This window comes from Erythrolamprus reginae, chromosome 1 (assembly GCF_031021105.1).
Source record: "Erythrolamprus reginae isolate rEryReg1 chromosome 1, rEryReg1.hap1, whole genome shotgun sequence".
NCBI classification, from domain to species: domain Eukaryota; kingdom Metazoa; phylum Chordata; class Lepidosauria; order Squamata; family Dipsadidae; genus Erythrolamprus; species Erythrolamprus reginae.
In genome coordinates this window covers 418,448,920-418,465,513 of record NC_091950.1, presented here as the reverse complement: position 1 = coordinate 418,465,513, position 16,594 = coordinate 418,448,920, and the positions used below count along the sequence as shown (strand labels likewise).

The 16,594-nt window shown below is 41.9% G+C and overlaps 1 protein-coding gene across 1 annotated transcript in view; it reads right to left on the bottom strand.

Moving 5' to 3' along the window:
• INTS2 (integrator complex subunit 2) overlaps positions 1-15,637 on the bottom strand; it is a 52,855-nt gene extending 37,218 nt beyond the window's left edge. The window contains exons 1-8 of the mRNA XM_070735297.1: positions 15,401-15,637; positions 13,360-13,666; positions 13,117-13,255; positions 12,278-12,380; positions 11,449-11,562; positions 6,817-6,947; positions 5,300-5,473; positions 2,807-3,033 (exon numbers count right to left, since the gene is read on the bottom strand). Of these exons, the coding sequence (XP_070591398.1) occupies positions 2,807-3,033; positions 5,300-5,473; positions 6,817-6,947; positions 11,449-11,562; positions 12,278-12,380; positions 13,117-13,255; positions 13,360-13,652 (1,181 nt within the window). The 5' untranslated portion in view covers positions 13,653-13,666; positions 15,401-15,637. The remainder of the gene's footprint in view (positions 1-2,806; positions 3,034-5,299; positions 5,474-6,816; positions 6,948-11,448; positions 11,563-12,277; positions 12,381-13,116; positions 13,256-13,359; positions 13,667-15,400) is intronic.
• Between the last annotated feature and the right edge of the window lie 957 nt (positions 15,638-16,594).

Sequence of the window (16,594 nt, the reverse complement as noted above, 5' to 3'; positions counted from 1 at the left end):
CCTATGGGTAGGGCACATTTTCCCCCAATGCCAGGATCTTTTGCAAAACAGGTGTAAAAATAATTCCAGGAGTCCAGCATTTTTGTTTATTTTAAACAAAAAGAATAGCATTTTTATAAAATCTTCACTCCCATATTGGGGTGTTGCCTTTCTCTCTCCATTGTCCATCTCCTTTTTGGGGGATATCTCTAGACTTTTCGGGACTTTCCAAACTTAATTAATCATTTATATCCAAGCCTTTATTTGTTCAACAATTACCACATACTTTCTACACATTTAATAATTTAATAATAATAATTTATTAGATTTATATGCCGCCCCTCTCTGAACAGGAATAAACATTTCCTGTTTATTCTTTCTAATGGTCATTCACACATTTTTCCAGTACAGTAGTACCCCTAGATACAAGCATAATTCGTTCCATAAGGGTGCTTATATCTCGAGGCAACTCGTATCTGGAACAAGTTGTTTTTCCCCTCCGAGATAACCAAAAGCAAGGATTCTTGCGCCACCTAGTGGACGCTCGGCTCGAATTTGAGCTCGGGAATAGAACAGAAATGTCTCTCCCCTCGTGGCTCGTATCTTGAAATACTCGCTTGTAGAGCAGCTCGTATCTAGAGGTACTACTGTATTTTGTATTACCATATTTGTAGAGGAGCAAATCTCCTCTTTTCACAGGAACAGGGGGTTATGTGAGGCAATGGGACATAGGATCTTACAACAGGTCTTCTAAACCAGGTGTCCCCAACCTTTTTAAAGCCTGCTGGCTGGGGAATTCTGGGAGTTAATCCACCCTTCTTAAAGAAGGCTGGCGGAGGAATTATAGGAGCTGACCCCCACCCATTTTAAGATGAAGAAACTGATGGGGAAAATGCGATCAAATTGAGATATTGATCTTTCTACAAACAACCTTACTCAGAAATCCTACCACACATCCTGAACCTCAGCTGCTACCATCCCATGAATGTTATAAGAACGTAAGAAGAGCCCTGCTGAATCAGGCCAAAGCCCATCGAGTCCAGCATTCTGTGTCACATCATAAACTACTCAAGACTCATTTATACTGCCAGGCATGGGGGAGTTGAGATATTCCTTCCCCCTAGGCCATTACAAGTTATGCATGGTATGTCTGTGTGTATGTTTGGTTTAATAATAAGGGTTTTTAGTTGTTTTATTATTGGATTGTCACATGTTGTTTTTATCATTGTTGTTAGCCGCCCCGAGTCTACAGAGAGGGGCATCATACAAATCCAATAAATAATAATAATAATAATAATAATAATAATAATAATAATAATTATTATTATTATTATTATTATTATAGTGGCCCACCAATTGTCCATGGGGATCTTGAGCAGAAAGAGAAGGCAAAACCCTCCCTTTCCCTTGACCCCCAACAAATGGTACTCAAGGGAACCCTGCCTGCCTCAACCAACACAGAGGCAGCACTTGGACATCTGTTTCAATAAAATAATCTGTTTCATCCATGAATCTGTCAAATCCTGCCTTGAAGCTATCAAGCTGTCACAACCTCTTCTGGAAGTGAATTCCATAAACCAAGGACCCTCTGAGTGAAGAAATATTTCCCTTTATTTGTCCTCACTTTCTTATCTATGAGCTTTACGGAGGGGCCCCTCGTCCTAGTATTGTGTGATTAGAGAAAAGAATTTTTCTCTATCCACCTTTTCTATCCCATTCATGATTTTATACACTTCGATCAAGTCACCCCTTAAATGCCGTCTTTCAAGGCTGAAGAGACCAAGGTGTTGCAACCTGGTTTCATAAGGGAGGGGCTCCACTTCCTTGATCATTCTTGTTGCCCTTTTTTGCACCTTCTCCAGTTCCATTATATCCTTCTTGAGGTGCGGTGACCAGAACTGTACACAGTGCTCCAAGTGTGGTCTCACCATCGATTTGTACAGAGGCAACGCAACACTTGGCGACCTATTTTCGATTCCCTTCCTAATCATGTCAAGCATGGAATTTGCTTTAAAAAAAAAAAAAACTTTTTTATATAAAAGGGACTTCAGACACCCCAACCACAAACATGGTCATCATAGGATGACTCAAAGAAACATAGAAACACAGAAGACTGACAGCAGAAAAAGACCTCATGATCCATCTAGTTTGCCCTTATACTATTTTCTGTATTTTATCTTAGGATGGATATATCTTTATCCCAGGCATGTTTCAATTCAGTTACTGTGGATTTATCAACCACGTCTGCTGGAAGTTTGTTCCAAGCATCTACTACTCTTTCAGTAAAATAATATTTTCTCATGCTGCTTTTGATCTTTCCCCCAACTAACCTCAGATTGTGCCCCCTTGTTCTTGTGTTCACTTTCCTATTAAAAACACTTCCCTCCTGAACCTTATTTAACCCTTTAACATATTTAAATGCTTCGATCATGTCCCCCCTTTTCCTTCTGTCCTCCAGACTATACAGATTGAGTTCATGAAGTCTTTCCTGATACGTTTTATGCTTAAAACCTTCCACCAATCTTGTAGCCCGTCTTTGGACCCGTTCAATTTTGTCAATATCCTTTTGTAGGTGAGGTCTCCAGAACTGAACACAGTATTCCAAATGTGGTTTCCCCAGCACTCTGTACAGCGGGATCATAATCTCCCTCTTCCTGCTTGTTATACCTCTAGCTATGCAGCCAAGCATCCTACTTGCTTTCCCTACTGCCCGACCACACTGCTCACCCATTTTGTAGGTGAGGTCTCCAGAACTGAACACAGTATTATTCCAAATGTGGTCTCAGTTCTGGAGACCTCACCTGGAAGACGGTCGAGAGTTACTCACTTTAAGCCCGCAATGCCCATCAGAGCACAGTAGAGGCGCAGGAGGGCGCTGGCTTTGACAACGTGTTCCTCCTTCAGCCCAGAATAGACCGAGATGTTGGGTTCCATGTCTGGCTCGGCCTCCTCGGGGATGTGCAAACTCCGGACGGTGGGCAGAATCTCCATCAGTTCAAGCAGCAGCTGCCTCCTCATCTGCCAAAGCACAGAGCTGATGTTCTCCCGTTTACGCTGCACAGGAGAAAAACTATCAGTATTGTCTATGGCAGTGATGGCAAACCTCATTCAATGCCTAGGGGGACGAAAACAGTTTCTCCCACTCCCCCCAAAGGCCCTCTGGAGGCCAAAAATGGCCTGTTTCCAACTTCGAAACATAGAAGACTGATGGCAGAAAAAGACCTTCTGGTCCATCTAGTCTGCCCTTATACTATTTCCTGTATTGGATCCCAGGCATGTTTAAATTCAGTTACTGTGGATTTATCAACCACGTCTGCTGGAAGTTTGTTCCAAGGATCTGCTACTCTTTCAGTAAAAATATCTCTGGGACTGCCTTCTGCCGCACGAATCCCAGCGACCGGTTAGGTCCCACAGAGTTGGCCTACTCCGGCTCCCGTCAACTAAACAATGTCGTTTGGCGGGACCCAGGAGAAGAGCCTTCTTTGTGGCGGCCCCGACCCTCTGGAACCAACTCCCCCCAGATATCAGAGTTGCCCCCACCCTCCTTGCCTTTCGCAAGCTCCTTAAAACCCACCTCTGTCGTCTGGCATGGGGGAATTGAAATGTTCCCTTCCCCCTAGGCTTATAGAATTTATACATGGTATGCTTGTATGTATGAGTGGTTCTTTAAATTGGGGTTTTTTAGATTATTTTTAATATTAGATTTGTTCACATTGTCTTTTTTATTGTTGTTAGCCGCCCCGAGTCTTCGGAGAGGGGCGGCATACAAATCTAATAAATAAATAAATAAATAAAATAAAATTTTCTCATGTTGCTTTTGATCTTTCCCCCAACTAACTTCAGATTGTGCCCCTTTGTTCTTGTGTTCACTTTTTTATTTTTATTATTTTTTAAAAACAAGACACAACACACATACATAAAAATGCAAAACAAAAGCACATGACAAAAAAAGGAGCTGCAATCGCTCCGCTCAGAATAGAAGTCTACATGGTAAGAAAAGAAAAACTTTTGTTGAGTAGATCATTTCCGAGGAAAAAGAAAAAAGAAAAATATATCTACTTCATTTCTCTATTTGTATACACTTCAGCATAATAAATTTATATAACTTTGAATTCATTGATAATTTTTTTTATTCAACCAAATATAGACCCTATCCCAGATTTTATAGAATTCCGACTCTTCTTGGTTCTTCAACCGCCTCGTCACCATGTCCAGCTCTGCACATTCAATAATTTTCCTAATTATCTCATCTTCTTTTAGGACATCTATATCTTTCCATCTTTGCGCAAAAACAATTCTAGTAGCTACCAAGATATGATTTATCAAATAACAGTAATAGCTCGTCTTACGAACCTAATTGGTTCCAGGGGGAGGTTCGTAAGACGAAAAGTTCGTAAGATGAAACGTTGTTTCCCATAGGAAACAACGTAAAATCCATTAATCCGTGGAACGGAAAAAAAAAAAACGCAAAAAAAAAGCCGCCGCCCAGCTGTCACCTTTTGAAACAGCCAGGGGTGTTTCCCAGCAGCCTCCTGAACCCGAACGCCAAACCCGAACTTCAGGGTTCGGCGTTCGGGAGGCCTCCGAGAAGCCCCCCGGCTGTTTTAAAAGGTGACAGCCGGGCGGCGGGGCTTCCCAGCGGCCTCCCGAACGCCGAACCCAGAAGTTCGGCAAAAGTGCGGCGGCGGCAGCGGGTTCGTAAGAAGAAACAAGTTCGTAAGAAGAGGCAAAAATTTTCTGAACCCCGGGTTCGTATCTCAGGTTGTTCGTAAGACGAGGGGTTCGTATCATGAGGTACCACTGTATTGTATATCTCTTTAATATTGTGTGTAGCAATGCCTAATAAGAAAAATTCTGGAGTTTTCCTGATTTCCTGGTGTGTAATTTCATTTAGCCATTTTTCTACTTTGTTCCAATATGATTTGGCTTTCTGGCAAGTCCACCATTGATGGTAGTAAGAACCAATTTCTGTCTTACATTTCCAGTAGATTGGAGAAGTGTTTGGAAACATTTTTGATAACCTGTTGGGGGGCAGATGTTTCCAACTTTTAGTGGGCCCAGTAGGCTCGTGTTTTGCCCTCCCCAGGCTCCAAAGGCTTCCCTGGAGCTGGGGGAGAGTAAAAACGCCCTTCCCCATCCCCCCAGAGGCTCTCTGGAAGCTAAAATCACCCTCTCAGTGCCAAAAGTCAGCTGGCTGGCACAAACATACACCTTGGAGCTGAGCTAGGGCAACGGCTCATGTGCCAGCAGATATGGTATGTCATAGGTTCGTCATCAGTGATCCATGGTCTTTTCCTCTATCGAGCACCGATGTTCTCACCTGTTGACCGTTCCGGATAAAAGTTCCAAACCACGTCCGAACTTTGGCGTTCGTCCCGAGCAACAAGCCGCTCACAAAACAGACCAGGTCACTGACACCATCCTCCGAAAACTCATTCTTGGTGTGATCCAGAGTCAAAGCCACACCAAGTCCTGGTAAGTGACATTCCTCCACCTAAGCACACAAGAACATCTTAAAATTTGGCTGCAAATTTACATCAGCAAGGTGTCTCTCTTGCCCGGTTACCAGAAGCTGCATGTATACCAATTCACCACGAATGAACCAGGGAAGTTTACATTAGTAATTCAATAGAGTTTGCACATCAACCTGAACCAAATACCAATCTCACAGACCAGTTTTATGAGGCAGCAAGAAACAGGTCAGGCACAGAGAGATTATCTACAGAAATTGCTTGGATTTTTGTTTGTTTTACTAATTATCTACCTACCTACCTACCTACCTGCCTACCTATGTACCTATCTATCCACCCACCACCACCCACTCTATCTATCTATCTATCTATCTATCTATCTATCTATCTATCTATCTTTCTATCTATCTTTCTATCTTTCTATCTATCTATCTTTCTATCTAGCTGTCTGTCTGTCTGTCTGTCTATCTATCTGTCTATCTTTCTATCTATCTATCTATCTATCTATCTATCTTTCTTTCTTTCTATCTATCTATCATCTATCTATCTATTTATCTTTCTTTCTATCTATCATCTATCTATCTATTAATCTTTCTATCTATCTATCTATCTATCATCTATCTATCTTTCTTTCTATCTATCTTTCTATCTATCTATCTATCTATCTATCTATCTTTCTTTCTATCTATCTTTCTTTCTATCTTTCTATCTATCTTTCTATCTATCATCTATCTATCTTTCTATCTATCTATCTATCGTCTATCTATCTATCTTTCTATCTTTCTATCTATCTATCTATCTTTCTTTCTATCTATCTATCTATCTATCTATCTATCTATCTATCTATCTATCTATCTATCTTTCTATCTATCTATCTATCTATCTATCTACCTATCTATCTTTCTATCTACCGGTATCTATCTATCTATATTTCTATCTATATTTCTATCTATCTATCTATCTTTCTTTCTATCTATCTTTCTATCTATCTATCTATCTTTCTATCTATCTATCTATCTATCTATCTATCTATCTTTCTTTCTATCTATCTTTCTTTCTTTCTTTCTATCTTTCTATCTATCTATCTATCTATCTATCTATCTATCTATCTATCTATCTATCTATCTATCTATCTATCTATTTATCTATCTATCTATCTTATGCACCGAAGACAAATTCCTTGTGTGTCCAATAAATAATTCTATTCTTGAGAAGACAGGAGAAGCAAGTCCTTCCAGCCACCAAGCTCAGAGACTTCCAAGGACCCCACTGATGTCCAACCCTGAACTACAAATATTCCCTTCTATTGGAAATAACATTTGTAAGCAACTTTCCATCTTCATCACAAAGTTGCAAAGGGACTTACCACCATACCACGAACCCTCAGCGCCTGCGAAGGGTTCATTTTGCAAAGATGGCGCAAAGCGTCGGTCCTGCGTCGGCCTCCAAAACTCTCCTCGTCTTGCCTCTCACCATTCTTAATCAAGCCCCTGCAGACTGGAATCCGCCGATTAAAACAAACAAACAAACCAAATTTTCAACACGGTGTCAGCATTCCAAGGAATGCACCCACGGATATATTCCTCAAAGAAGAACTTATTGGATACTTCATTTGTGCACAATTGGTGAAACCGACTCTGAAAGTTCCCGCGGTTTTAATCTAATCAAAAGGGAAAAGTTCCCCCTTCCACTCAGCTCATCAGTCACATTGTCCAATAATGAATGTCCCGGTTGAATGGATGAATGTTTTAAGTAAGGGTTATTTAAAACTGTTTTTATTGTTGTTTTATATTGCTGTTCGCCACCCAGAGTCCGCAAGGAGTTGGGCAGCTTATAAATCTCATTAATAAAATAATAAAAATAAAATACTGTATTTTTCGGAGTATAAGATGAACCTTTTTCCTCCCTAAAAGAGGCTGACAATTTGGATGCAGTCTTTTACTCTGAATGTAGCTTTTTTTTTCCAGCCCTAACTAGCTGCTAATGATCTTCCCAGTGTTTACCTTGCAGGCTCTTTCATTGTTTTTCTCTGCAAAGAATGTTTTCAAAGCCCTAAGTCTTTCCAGGGTTTTTTTCATTGCTCTAACTTGCTTTGAATAAGTTTCTTTCCAGCCCTAACCAGGTGCTGATGATGTTCCCAAATGTTCGCAGCTCTTACCCGCTTGCAAGCTCCTCCATTGTTACTCTCTGCGAAGAATGTTTTCCAAACCCGGTCTTTGTAGGGGTTTTTTTTTAATTCTCTACTTGCTCCGAATGTTTCTTTGCAGGTGCTAATGATGTTTCTTTGCAGGTGCTAATGAGCCTTCTCTGTGGCGGCCCCGACCCTCTGGAACCAACTCCCCCGATATTAGAGTTGCCCCCACCCTCCTTGCCTTTCGTAAGCTCCTTAAAACCCACCTCTGTTGTCAGGCATGGGGGAATTGAGACTTTCCCTCCCCCTAGGCTTATAAAATTTATGCATGGTATGTTAGTATGTATGGTTGGTTTCTAAATCGGGGTTTTAAATTAACTTAAACTTAAATATTAGATTTGTTTACATTGTATTATTGCTGCTGTTAGCCACCCCGAGTCTGTGGAGAGGGGCGGCATACAAATCTGATTAATAAATAAATAATAAATAAATAAATGTTCCCAGCTCTTACTGGCTTGCAAGCGCTATCTTTGTTACTCTCTCTGAATACAGGTTTTTTTAAAGCCCTGACCAGGGGATAAAATAAAGTGCTGTAGCTGAGTAAGGACACTAGCCAGATGAATATCTGGTGATGCAGATACTTTTCCTTATTTTCCTCCCCAAAAACTAAGGCGCACCTTATATTCTGAAAAATACAGTAAATGTTATTGCTAGCAGGTTGCCTGGTTACTGTTGTGGACCGCCACGGCCCAGGCAGCTGATAGTGGATCCCGTTCAAGAGGAGACCGACTTGGTGATGCACCAGCAGGCTGTGCAGCTGGCACTCAAGTTGGACAGTGAGGAGGCTGGTGACGACTCGATGCCAGAGGCAAAGGTTCAGCCAGGGCCCTCGGAAGCTCTAGTACCTCTTAGTGATGAAGAAGAAAAAGCTTCTCCTCTTCTTAATGCAAAAGCCCGTAGGGCTGCCAAGAGACAGGAACGGTTACTCTAGAGGAGGTCTCCTCGGGAGTAAGACTGGGGGCTAATTGACCACTCCCCTAGTCTACTTAAGGATAGCAGAGGCTGTCACGCTGTATATTGACAGCCCCTCAGAGACATTCAGTAATGAAACAGTTAACTAGTGTGTGTTATTGCATCCTCCTCTTATGTCGCAATATCCAACCATCCTCTGCTACCATGTCGCGGAACTTAAAGTCTGTTAGCACCTTAACTCCGGAGGTCGATGGATAGAAGCCTTAATCATTTTTTAAACAAGATTCTCCAGGTCCCGTCGACTAAACAATGTCGTTTGGCGGGCCCCAGGGGAAGAGCCTTCTCTGTGGCGGTCCCGGCCCTCTGGAACCAACTCCCCCCGGAGATTAGAACTGCCCCCACCCTCCCTGTCTTTCGTAAACTACTCAAGACTCATTTATACTGCCAGGCATGGGGGAGTTGAAATAGCCGTTCCCCCTAGGCTATTACAAGTTATGCATGGTATGTTTGTGTGTAGGTTTGGTTTTATAATAGGGGTTTTAGTTGTTTTTTTATTATTGGATTGTACATGTTGTTTTATTATTGTTGTTAGCTGCCCCGAGTCTACAGAGAGGGGCGGCATACAATTCCAATAAATAATAATAATAATAATAATAATAATAATTATTATTATTATTATTATTATTATTATTATTATTATTTTAAAAACACAGATAAAACAAATAAAAGACTGTCTCGAGGGACAGAAGAACATATGCTTCTTACATCATGGAGATTCATGGAGATAGAGGGAAGAAGAAGGAGGAAGAGGTTGGCAGGATATTGCGACATAAGAGGAGGATCCAATAATACACACTAAGTTAACTGTTTCATTACTGAATGTCTCTGAAGGGCTGTCAATATACAGCTGAAAGGCTGCAGGAAACCATGTTTTAGAATCGTGTAACCATCGTGAGTACCTCGTGTCTAAGAAACTCTCTACACTGATTTCCTGCTTTGGCTTCCTTATCGAGAAAGAGTTCTAGGCATTTTGACAAGCCTTTGAAACTTCGTGAGATAACAAGAAATAATTGCATTGTTCTGATTTAAAACTTTGCTGAACTTATGCCAGCTGCTAATGAAGATTAATTAACAGCTGAGTTTTTCATAAGAAAAGATTTCTTGTAGATTTGGGGGAGGGGGGTGTCTCCACTACTTAGCCAGTTATTAGTAGTGGTTTATTGATTAAATTAAGTTTATCCAACCTGTGTTTTTGTTACGTTTGTAACTGGGACGGAACAGATACTCTGCTCCTCCACTTCTCAGCCACCTGTTAGAATGCCCTTGGTTCCAATAAGAAAACTTTTTATTTTAGAAACATAGAAACATAGAAGACTGACGGCAGAAAAAGACCTCATGGTCCATCTAGTCTGCCCTTATACTATTTTCTGTATTTTATCTTAGGATGGATCTATGTTTATCCCAGGCATGTTTCAATTCAGTTACTGTGGATTTATCTACCACGTCTGCTGGAAGTTTGTTCCAAGGATCTACTACTCTTTCAGTAAAATAATATTTTCTCATGTTGCTTTTGATCTTTCCCCAACCATTTTGACTGCCAAGACGAGCTATCTAAAATTCCCTGCTCCCTTTCTCCTTCTTCCCTTTGTGGAAACCATGAAGCCTCAAAGATGGCCCCAGCCAGCTTTACTTCAAGATTGACACTCAGTGTACATTCAGGTTGCAAAAAAATGGTGAGAAGAACGGAGTGTCATGACCCCAACTAACTAACTTGAGCAAATCAGAACTCCAAGGCTAAGGCCTTTCTCTAAGAACTTCTTTATTGGGCGCGATCGAATGGGAAAACCAACTCTAAATGTTTCCAGCGGTTTCAGTGTAATTAAAAAGGGAAACAACTCCCTCCCCAAAAGTCACAGGTCACGTTGGCGGGTTAAGTTACTGTGTTCAGTTCTGGAGACCTCACCTACAAAAAGATATTGACAAAATTGAACGGGTCCAAAGACGGGCTACAAGAATGGTGGAAGGTCTTAAGCATAAAACGTATCAGGAAAGACTTCATGAACTCAATCTGTAGAGTCTGGAGGACAGAAGGAAAAGGGGGGACAGGATCGAAACATTTAAATATGTTAAAGGGTTAAATAAGGTTCAGGAGGGAAGTGTTTTTAATAGGAAAGTGAACACAAGAACAAGGGGACACAATCTGAAGTTAGTTGGGGGAAAGATCAAAAGCAACGTGAGAAAGTATTATTTCACTGAAAGAGTAGTAGATCCTTGGAACAAACTTCCAGCAGACGTGGTTGGTAAATCCACAGTAACTGAATTGAAACATGCCTGGGATAAACATAGATCCATCCTAAGATAAAATACAGGAAATAGTATAAGGGCAGACTAGATGGACCATGAGGTCTTTTTCTGCCGTCAGTCTTCTATGTTTCTAAGTTGATTGGCAGGGTCTCCAGACAATGCTTGAGAAAATAATCCGCTTTCAGCTGCACAGGCTGCTGACAGGCCACAACAATTTTGTGGGAAAATGTGCTGCTGCAAATATTTCTCCTGATGCACAACCAATGGGTTTTACTTATTAAAACCCACCTCTGCCGTCAGGCATGGTGGAATTGAAACATCTCCCCCTTGCCCGTGTAGTTTTTGTGTATGATTCGATTCTGTGTTGTTTTTTATATATATTGGGGTTTCTTTTTTGGACTTTTTAATCTAAAACTGTAATCTAGATTCTTAAATATTAGATTTGTTACTATGTACTGTTCTTCATCATTGTTGTGAGCCGCCCCAAGTCTGCAGAGAGGGGCGGCATATAAATCCAATAAATCTAATCTAATCTAAATCTTTGCAACACAAAAATCGCCGCCAAGGAAAGTATTCAAGTATGTAACGTACCTTCATTAAAACTGTCCGGGACGTTGGCTACTAAAAGGCAGAGGAACCAAGCTCCATTCTTCATGTGGAGCAAAGCTTCAGCCACATCGATGATAGGTAACAGCGAAGGAAGTTCTGAAACACACAGAGTTCAAAGTCTCAGAAGCATCAAAATTAAAATAAGGCGTACTCTACCGCATAACATTTAAAATATAAAATACAAGATTAAAATATGTACAAGTTAAAAGAGATTCTCACTGAGAAAGTAAGTAAGCATTCAACAAGTTTGAAATGAAGCCAGTGAAATAATAAGCTTGGGATAAATGTTTTTATATTATGACAACTATAGCAATAGCATTTGAACTTATACACCGCTTCGCAGCACTTTTACAGCTCTCTCTAAGTGGTTTATAGAGTCAGCATATTACACTCCAATAATGTGGGTCCTTGTTTTACCCACTAGGGAAGGATGGAAGGCAGAGACAACCTTGAATTCATTCAGGATTGAACTCCTGACAATGGGTAGAGTTTGCCTGCAATAATATTTAGACTTATATACCGCTTCACGGTGCTTTTACAGCCTCTCTAAGCGGTTCACAGAGTCAACATGTTACCAACACTTTTCAGACTCTGGGCCGTGTACATCTGAAGGCAACTATTTATTTTTCAATTGATGTACGTTTGTGCAGACGTGACTTCATAGTAATCAACGCATGTGGTTTACTTCTTTTTATAAAGCAAAAAAATATTGTGCAGGATTGAGTTCAGCCTATTGGTTGAATAGCATTAGCGCTCAGACTTCTATCCTGCTTTGCAGTGCTTTCCAGCCCTCTCTAAGAGAAAGACTCACCTGCTTGCAAAATGCAGAGGACGTCTGCCGCCTCTTCTAAATAAACTGGGCTCTCAAACAGCTCTGGAGATTTCATAAAAAATTCGCTGCTGGAGTCGGCTACCTATTTGGAGAGAAGGACCTTTTTTTTGAAAATGAAAATCCAGCAAGAAAGGGAGGAAGGGAGGGAGGGAGGGAAGGAAGGAAAGGGCAGAGGAGGGATGGAAGAGGGAAAAAAGAAGAAAAAAGAGGGATGAAAGAAAGAAAGAAAGAAAGGAAGGAAGGAAGGAAGGAAAAAGGGATGGGCAGAGGAGGGCTGGAAGAGGGAAGGAAGGAGATAAAAGTGGGATGAAAGAAAGGGAGAAAGAAAGAATGAATGAAAGGGAAAGAAAGGAGGGAGGAGCAGAGGAGGGCTGGAAGAGGGAAGGAAGGAGATAAAAGATGGATGAAAGTAAGGGACAAACAGAAAGAAAGAAACAAACAAACAAACAAAGAAGGAGAGAGGAAGGGAAGGGCAGGAGAAAGGAAGGAAGAAGCAAAGGAGAGAAGGGAGAGAAAAAAGGATGAAAGAAAGAAAGGGACAAACAGAAAGGAAGGAAGGAAGAAAGGAACGACGGAGAAAAGATGGATGGAAGAAAAGGACAGAGAGAGAAAGAAAGGCAAGCAAGCAGGTAGGTAGGGGCAAAGAAGAGAAGGAGGGAGAACAGGCATGAAAGAAAGAAGATAAAGAGAGGAAGGAAGGAAGGAGGGAGGGAGGGAAGGAAGGAAGGAAGGAAGGAAGGAAGGAAAGAAAGAAGGAAGAAGCATCCTGAAAAGAGAGGAAATCTTGTCAGGGAAGGACAGAAGGGGAAAAAAATCACCTTATTCATAATTGCCAGCAGCTCACTCAGGACCAGACGGAGCCGCCGGGGAGAATCACTGTGTTCAAACTCCAGAGTCAGGCCGTGCTGCAGCTGGGACACCAAAATGCTCTCTCCGCTGCCTCCGCCAAGCTTATGTCTAAGAAGAGAAGAACGGGGAAAAAAGTCACCTTTTTCCAATCTGTTATAGCACTTTAAAAAAAAAACTGATGCGAGGAAACCCAAACCGTGGAGGAGCGTTACCTAAGCTGCTGCTCTTTGTTCGCATCCTGTTCCAAAGCGTGAAAATCCACAGAGAGCAAAGCCACAATGGAGTTTACGGCTTCGACCCCCGAAAGCAGGCGGAGGATGAGTTTCTTGTCCTGGGCCCAACTCTGGCTCTGGTCGGCTGGCGCGCACAAGGCCATTCGCACCAAGCAAGGCAGCAACAACCGGAGCTCTGGGTCGCTCAGCGCCGCCAAACGCACCACATCCACTTTTTGCATGGCTTCGAAGGCATAAGGACTGACAAACTGAAGGGCTGCACATTCCGCCATTTCGCCCAGGAGTCCTGAAAACCACAACCAAGAGAGTTTGGAAAATAAAACAGTCATACTCGCACTCACACACACAGGGAAAATACCAACAAAGGAGAATATTTACTATTACTCCTAGTTTTTTCTCATCATTCCTATCACCCATCTCCTCCCACTTATGACTGTATGATTGTAACTTGTTGCTTGTATCCTTAAGATTTTGATTGTTTCCTCATTGCTTATTTGTACCCTATGATAACCATTAAGTGTTTTTTACCTCCTGATTCTTGACAAATGTATCTTTCTTTTATGTACACTGAGAGCATATGCACCAAAGGGGGGAGAGGGGAAGAAAAGTAGAATGAGAGTGGGGAGAGGAGGAAGAAAGAGAGAGAGCGAGAGGAGAAAGAGAGTGGGGAGAGGAGGAAAAAGAGGAAGAAGAAAGGGAGAGAGAGAGAAGAGAGTGGGAAGAGGAGGAGAAAGAGGAAGAAGAAAGGGGTGAGAGAGGAAGAAAAGGAGAATGAGAGTGGGGAGAAGAGGAGGAAGAGGAAGAAGAAAGAGAGAGGAGAAAGAGAGTGGGGAGAGGAGGAAGAAGAGAAAGAAGAAAGAGAGAGAAAAGGAAAAAGAGAGTGGGAAGAGGAGGAAGAGGAAGAAGAGAGGGAGAGAAGGAGAAAGAGAGTGAGGAGAGGAGAGGAGGAAGAAGAGGAAGAAGAAAGAGAGAGGAGAGTGTGGGGAGAGGAGGAGGAAGAGGAAGAAGAGAAAGAGAGGAGAAAGAGAGTGAGAGTAGTCATGAAATATCACAACCTGGCCATTGAAATTATGTAATTATGGATGAAACAAGTGACAGTGATACTTATTATTTAAGTCAGATGTATTGCTATGTTTTTTGAGTCCTTGGAGAGGGGCGGCATACAAATCCAATAAGTAAATAAATATTGTCATCGGGGCACTTGGTACCATGATCAAGAATCTTGCAAAATACATCAAGAAATTGCAGCCTCTGCAATAACACCAGTGGAACTGCAAAAAAACTGCGCTACTCGGAACATCATAATTATTTTATTTATTTTTTATAAAATAAAATAAATTTATTTATTTATTGTGCATTTATCGTACATTTTAAGAAGATGCTTGGTTAATACCTAAGAGGCTGGCAGCAGCCCGTATTAACCATTAGCACCGGTCAATGGTATTTGTGATACATTTTTAAATGTTCACTTGATTGAGTTTCATGTTTCATGTTTAAGTCCTTGGAGAGGGGCAGCATATAAATCCAATACCTCTTTCCCTCTTTCTCTCCGTCACTCCCTCTTTCCATCTCTCTCCCTCTTTCTCCCCTTCTCTCCCTCTTTTTCTCCTTCTCTCTCTCCCTCTCTTCCTCTCCTTCTCTCCCCCTTTCCATCTCTCTCCCTCTTTCTCTCCTTCTCTCCCTCTCCATCTTTCTCTCCCTCTCTTCCTTTCTCTCCTTCTCTCCCTCTCTCTCTCCCTCTTTCCATCTCTCTCCCTCTGTCTCCATCTCTCCCTTTCTCTCCTTCTCTCCCTCTCCATCACTCTCCCCTCTTCCTCTCCCTCTCTCTCCCTCTTTCTCTCCATCTCTCCCTTTCTCCTTCTCTCCATTACTCTCCTCTCTTTCTCTCCATCTCCCTCTTTCCATATCTCTCCCTCTTTCTCTCCCTCTCTCTGCCTTTTTTCTCCCTCTCTTTTTCTCTCCCTGTCGCTTTCTCTCCCTCTTCCACCTCTCTCTAACTCTCCCTCTCCCCCCGACCTACCTCACAGGGTTGTTGTGCGGGGAAATGAGCAGGAGGGAGTGCTTTAAAAAGAACCGCTTGAGGACCTGAAGCGGGATATAAACCTAAAATATAGACGAGGGGCAGAGCAAGAAGGATAACCAGGGCCGCCCTCCCAGAGGAAGCGCCACTTTCCCGCCCGCCATAAAAACGGGGCTTTTTCGCGGTGAAGAAAGCTTTCAACACCACCACCCCTTTCTTGAAAAATGAAACCGCAGCATTACTTCCGGGTTAAAACAATTCTACTTCCGCCAAAGAGTCGGCAATGGCCCCAAAGGCAAGACAAACATAACTTCCGGTAGGGGAGGGAAGCACGTATCCCATCGGATAAGGGCGGAAGTTCCTCCGTACTGGCTTTACTTCCGCCCTCAAATCGATGCCAGTTTAAGAATGGAGCTCAGAGAAGCGTTGTTTGTTGTTGTTGCACATATGTGCTGCGTGTGAGAGGCCGCCTATGTTTTTGTTGGGTTGTTTTCTATGCTTTTGTTCTTTCTTTTATTACTGATCTGAGCCAGCCAGCCAGGTTTTTAAGGCGGTATGCAAGTGTTTTAAATCAGGAGTACCCATTACAGTAGTTGTAAGTTTTAAGACCTATGGACTTCAACTCCCAGAATTCCCCAGCCAGTAAGGGGAGACTTCATCTGAGACAGGGGGGTCCAACCTTGGCAACTTTTAAGACTTGTAGACTTCAATTCCCAGAATTCCCTCAGCCGACTTTAAGACTTGTGGACTTGAGCTCCCAGAATTCTGGGAATTGAAGTCCACAAGTCTTAAAAGATGCCAAGCTTGCATTCCCGATTTAAATAAATTGATTTTTAAAAATGAATAAATTCTGGGGCTACTTATATTTCTAACCTAAATATTGGGAGGGCTTGGGAATATTGGTGGGTTTTAAGTTGCTGTGAAACTCAAAAAGATGAAATCTTTTTAATACCCGGGGGGGGGGGGGAAGAGATTTTAGACTAGCTAGTTTAAATTAATTGGATTTAGGATACCTGTAGTGTTTTTATATGTTTTAAGCCTTAGAGAGGGGAAGCATATAAACCCAATAAATAAATAGAAGTCTTATGTACTGTTCAAAAAAATAAAGGAACACTCAAAGAACACATCCTAGATCTGAATGGATGAAATATTCTCATTGAATACTTTGTCCTGTATGAAGTTGAATGTGCACAA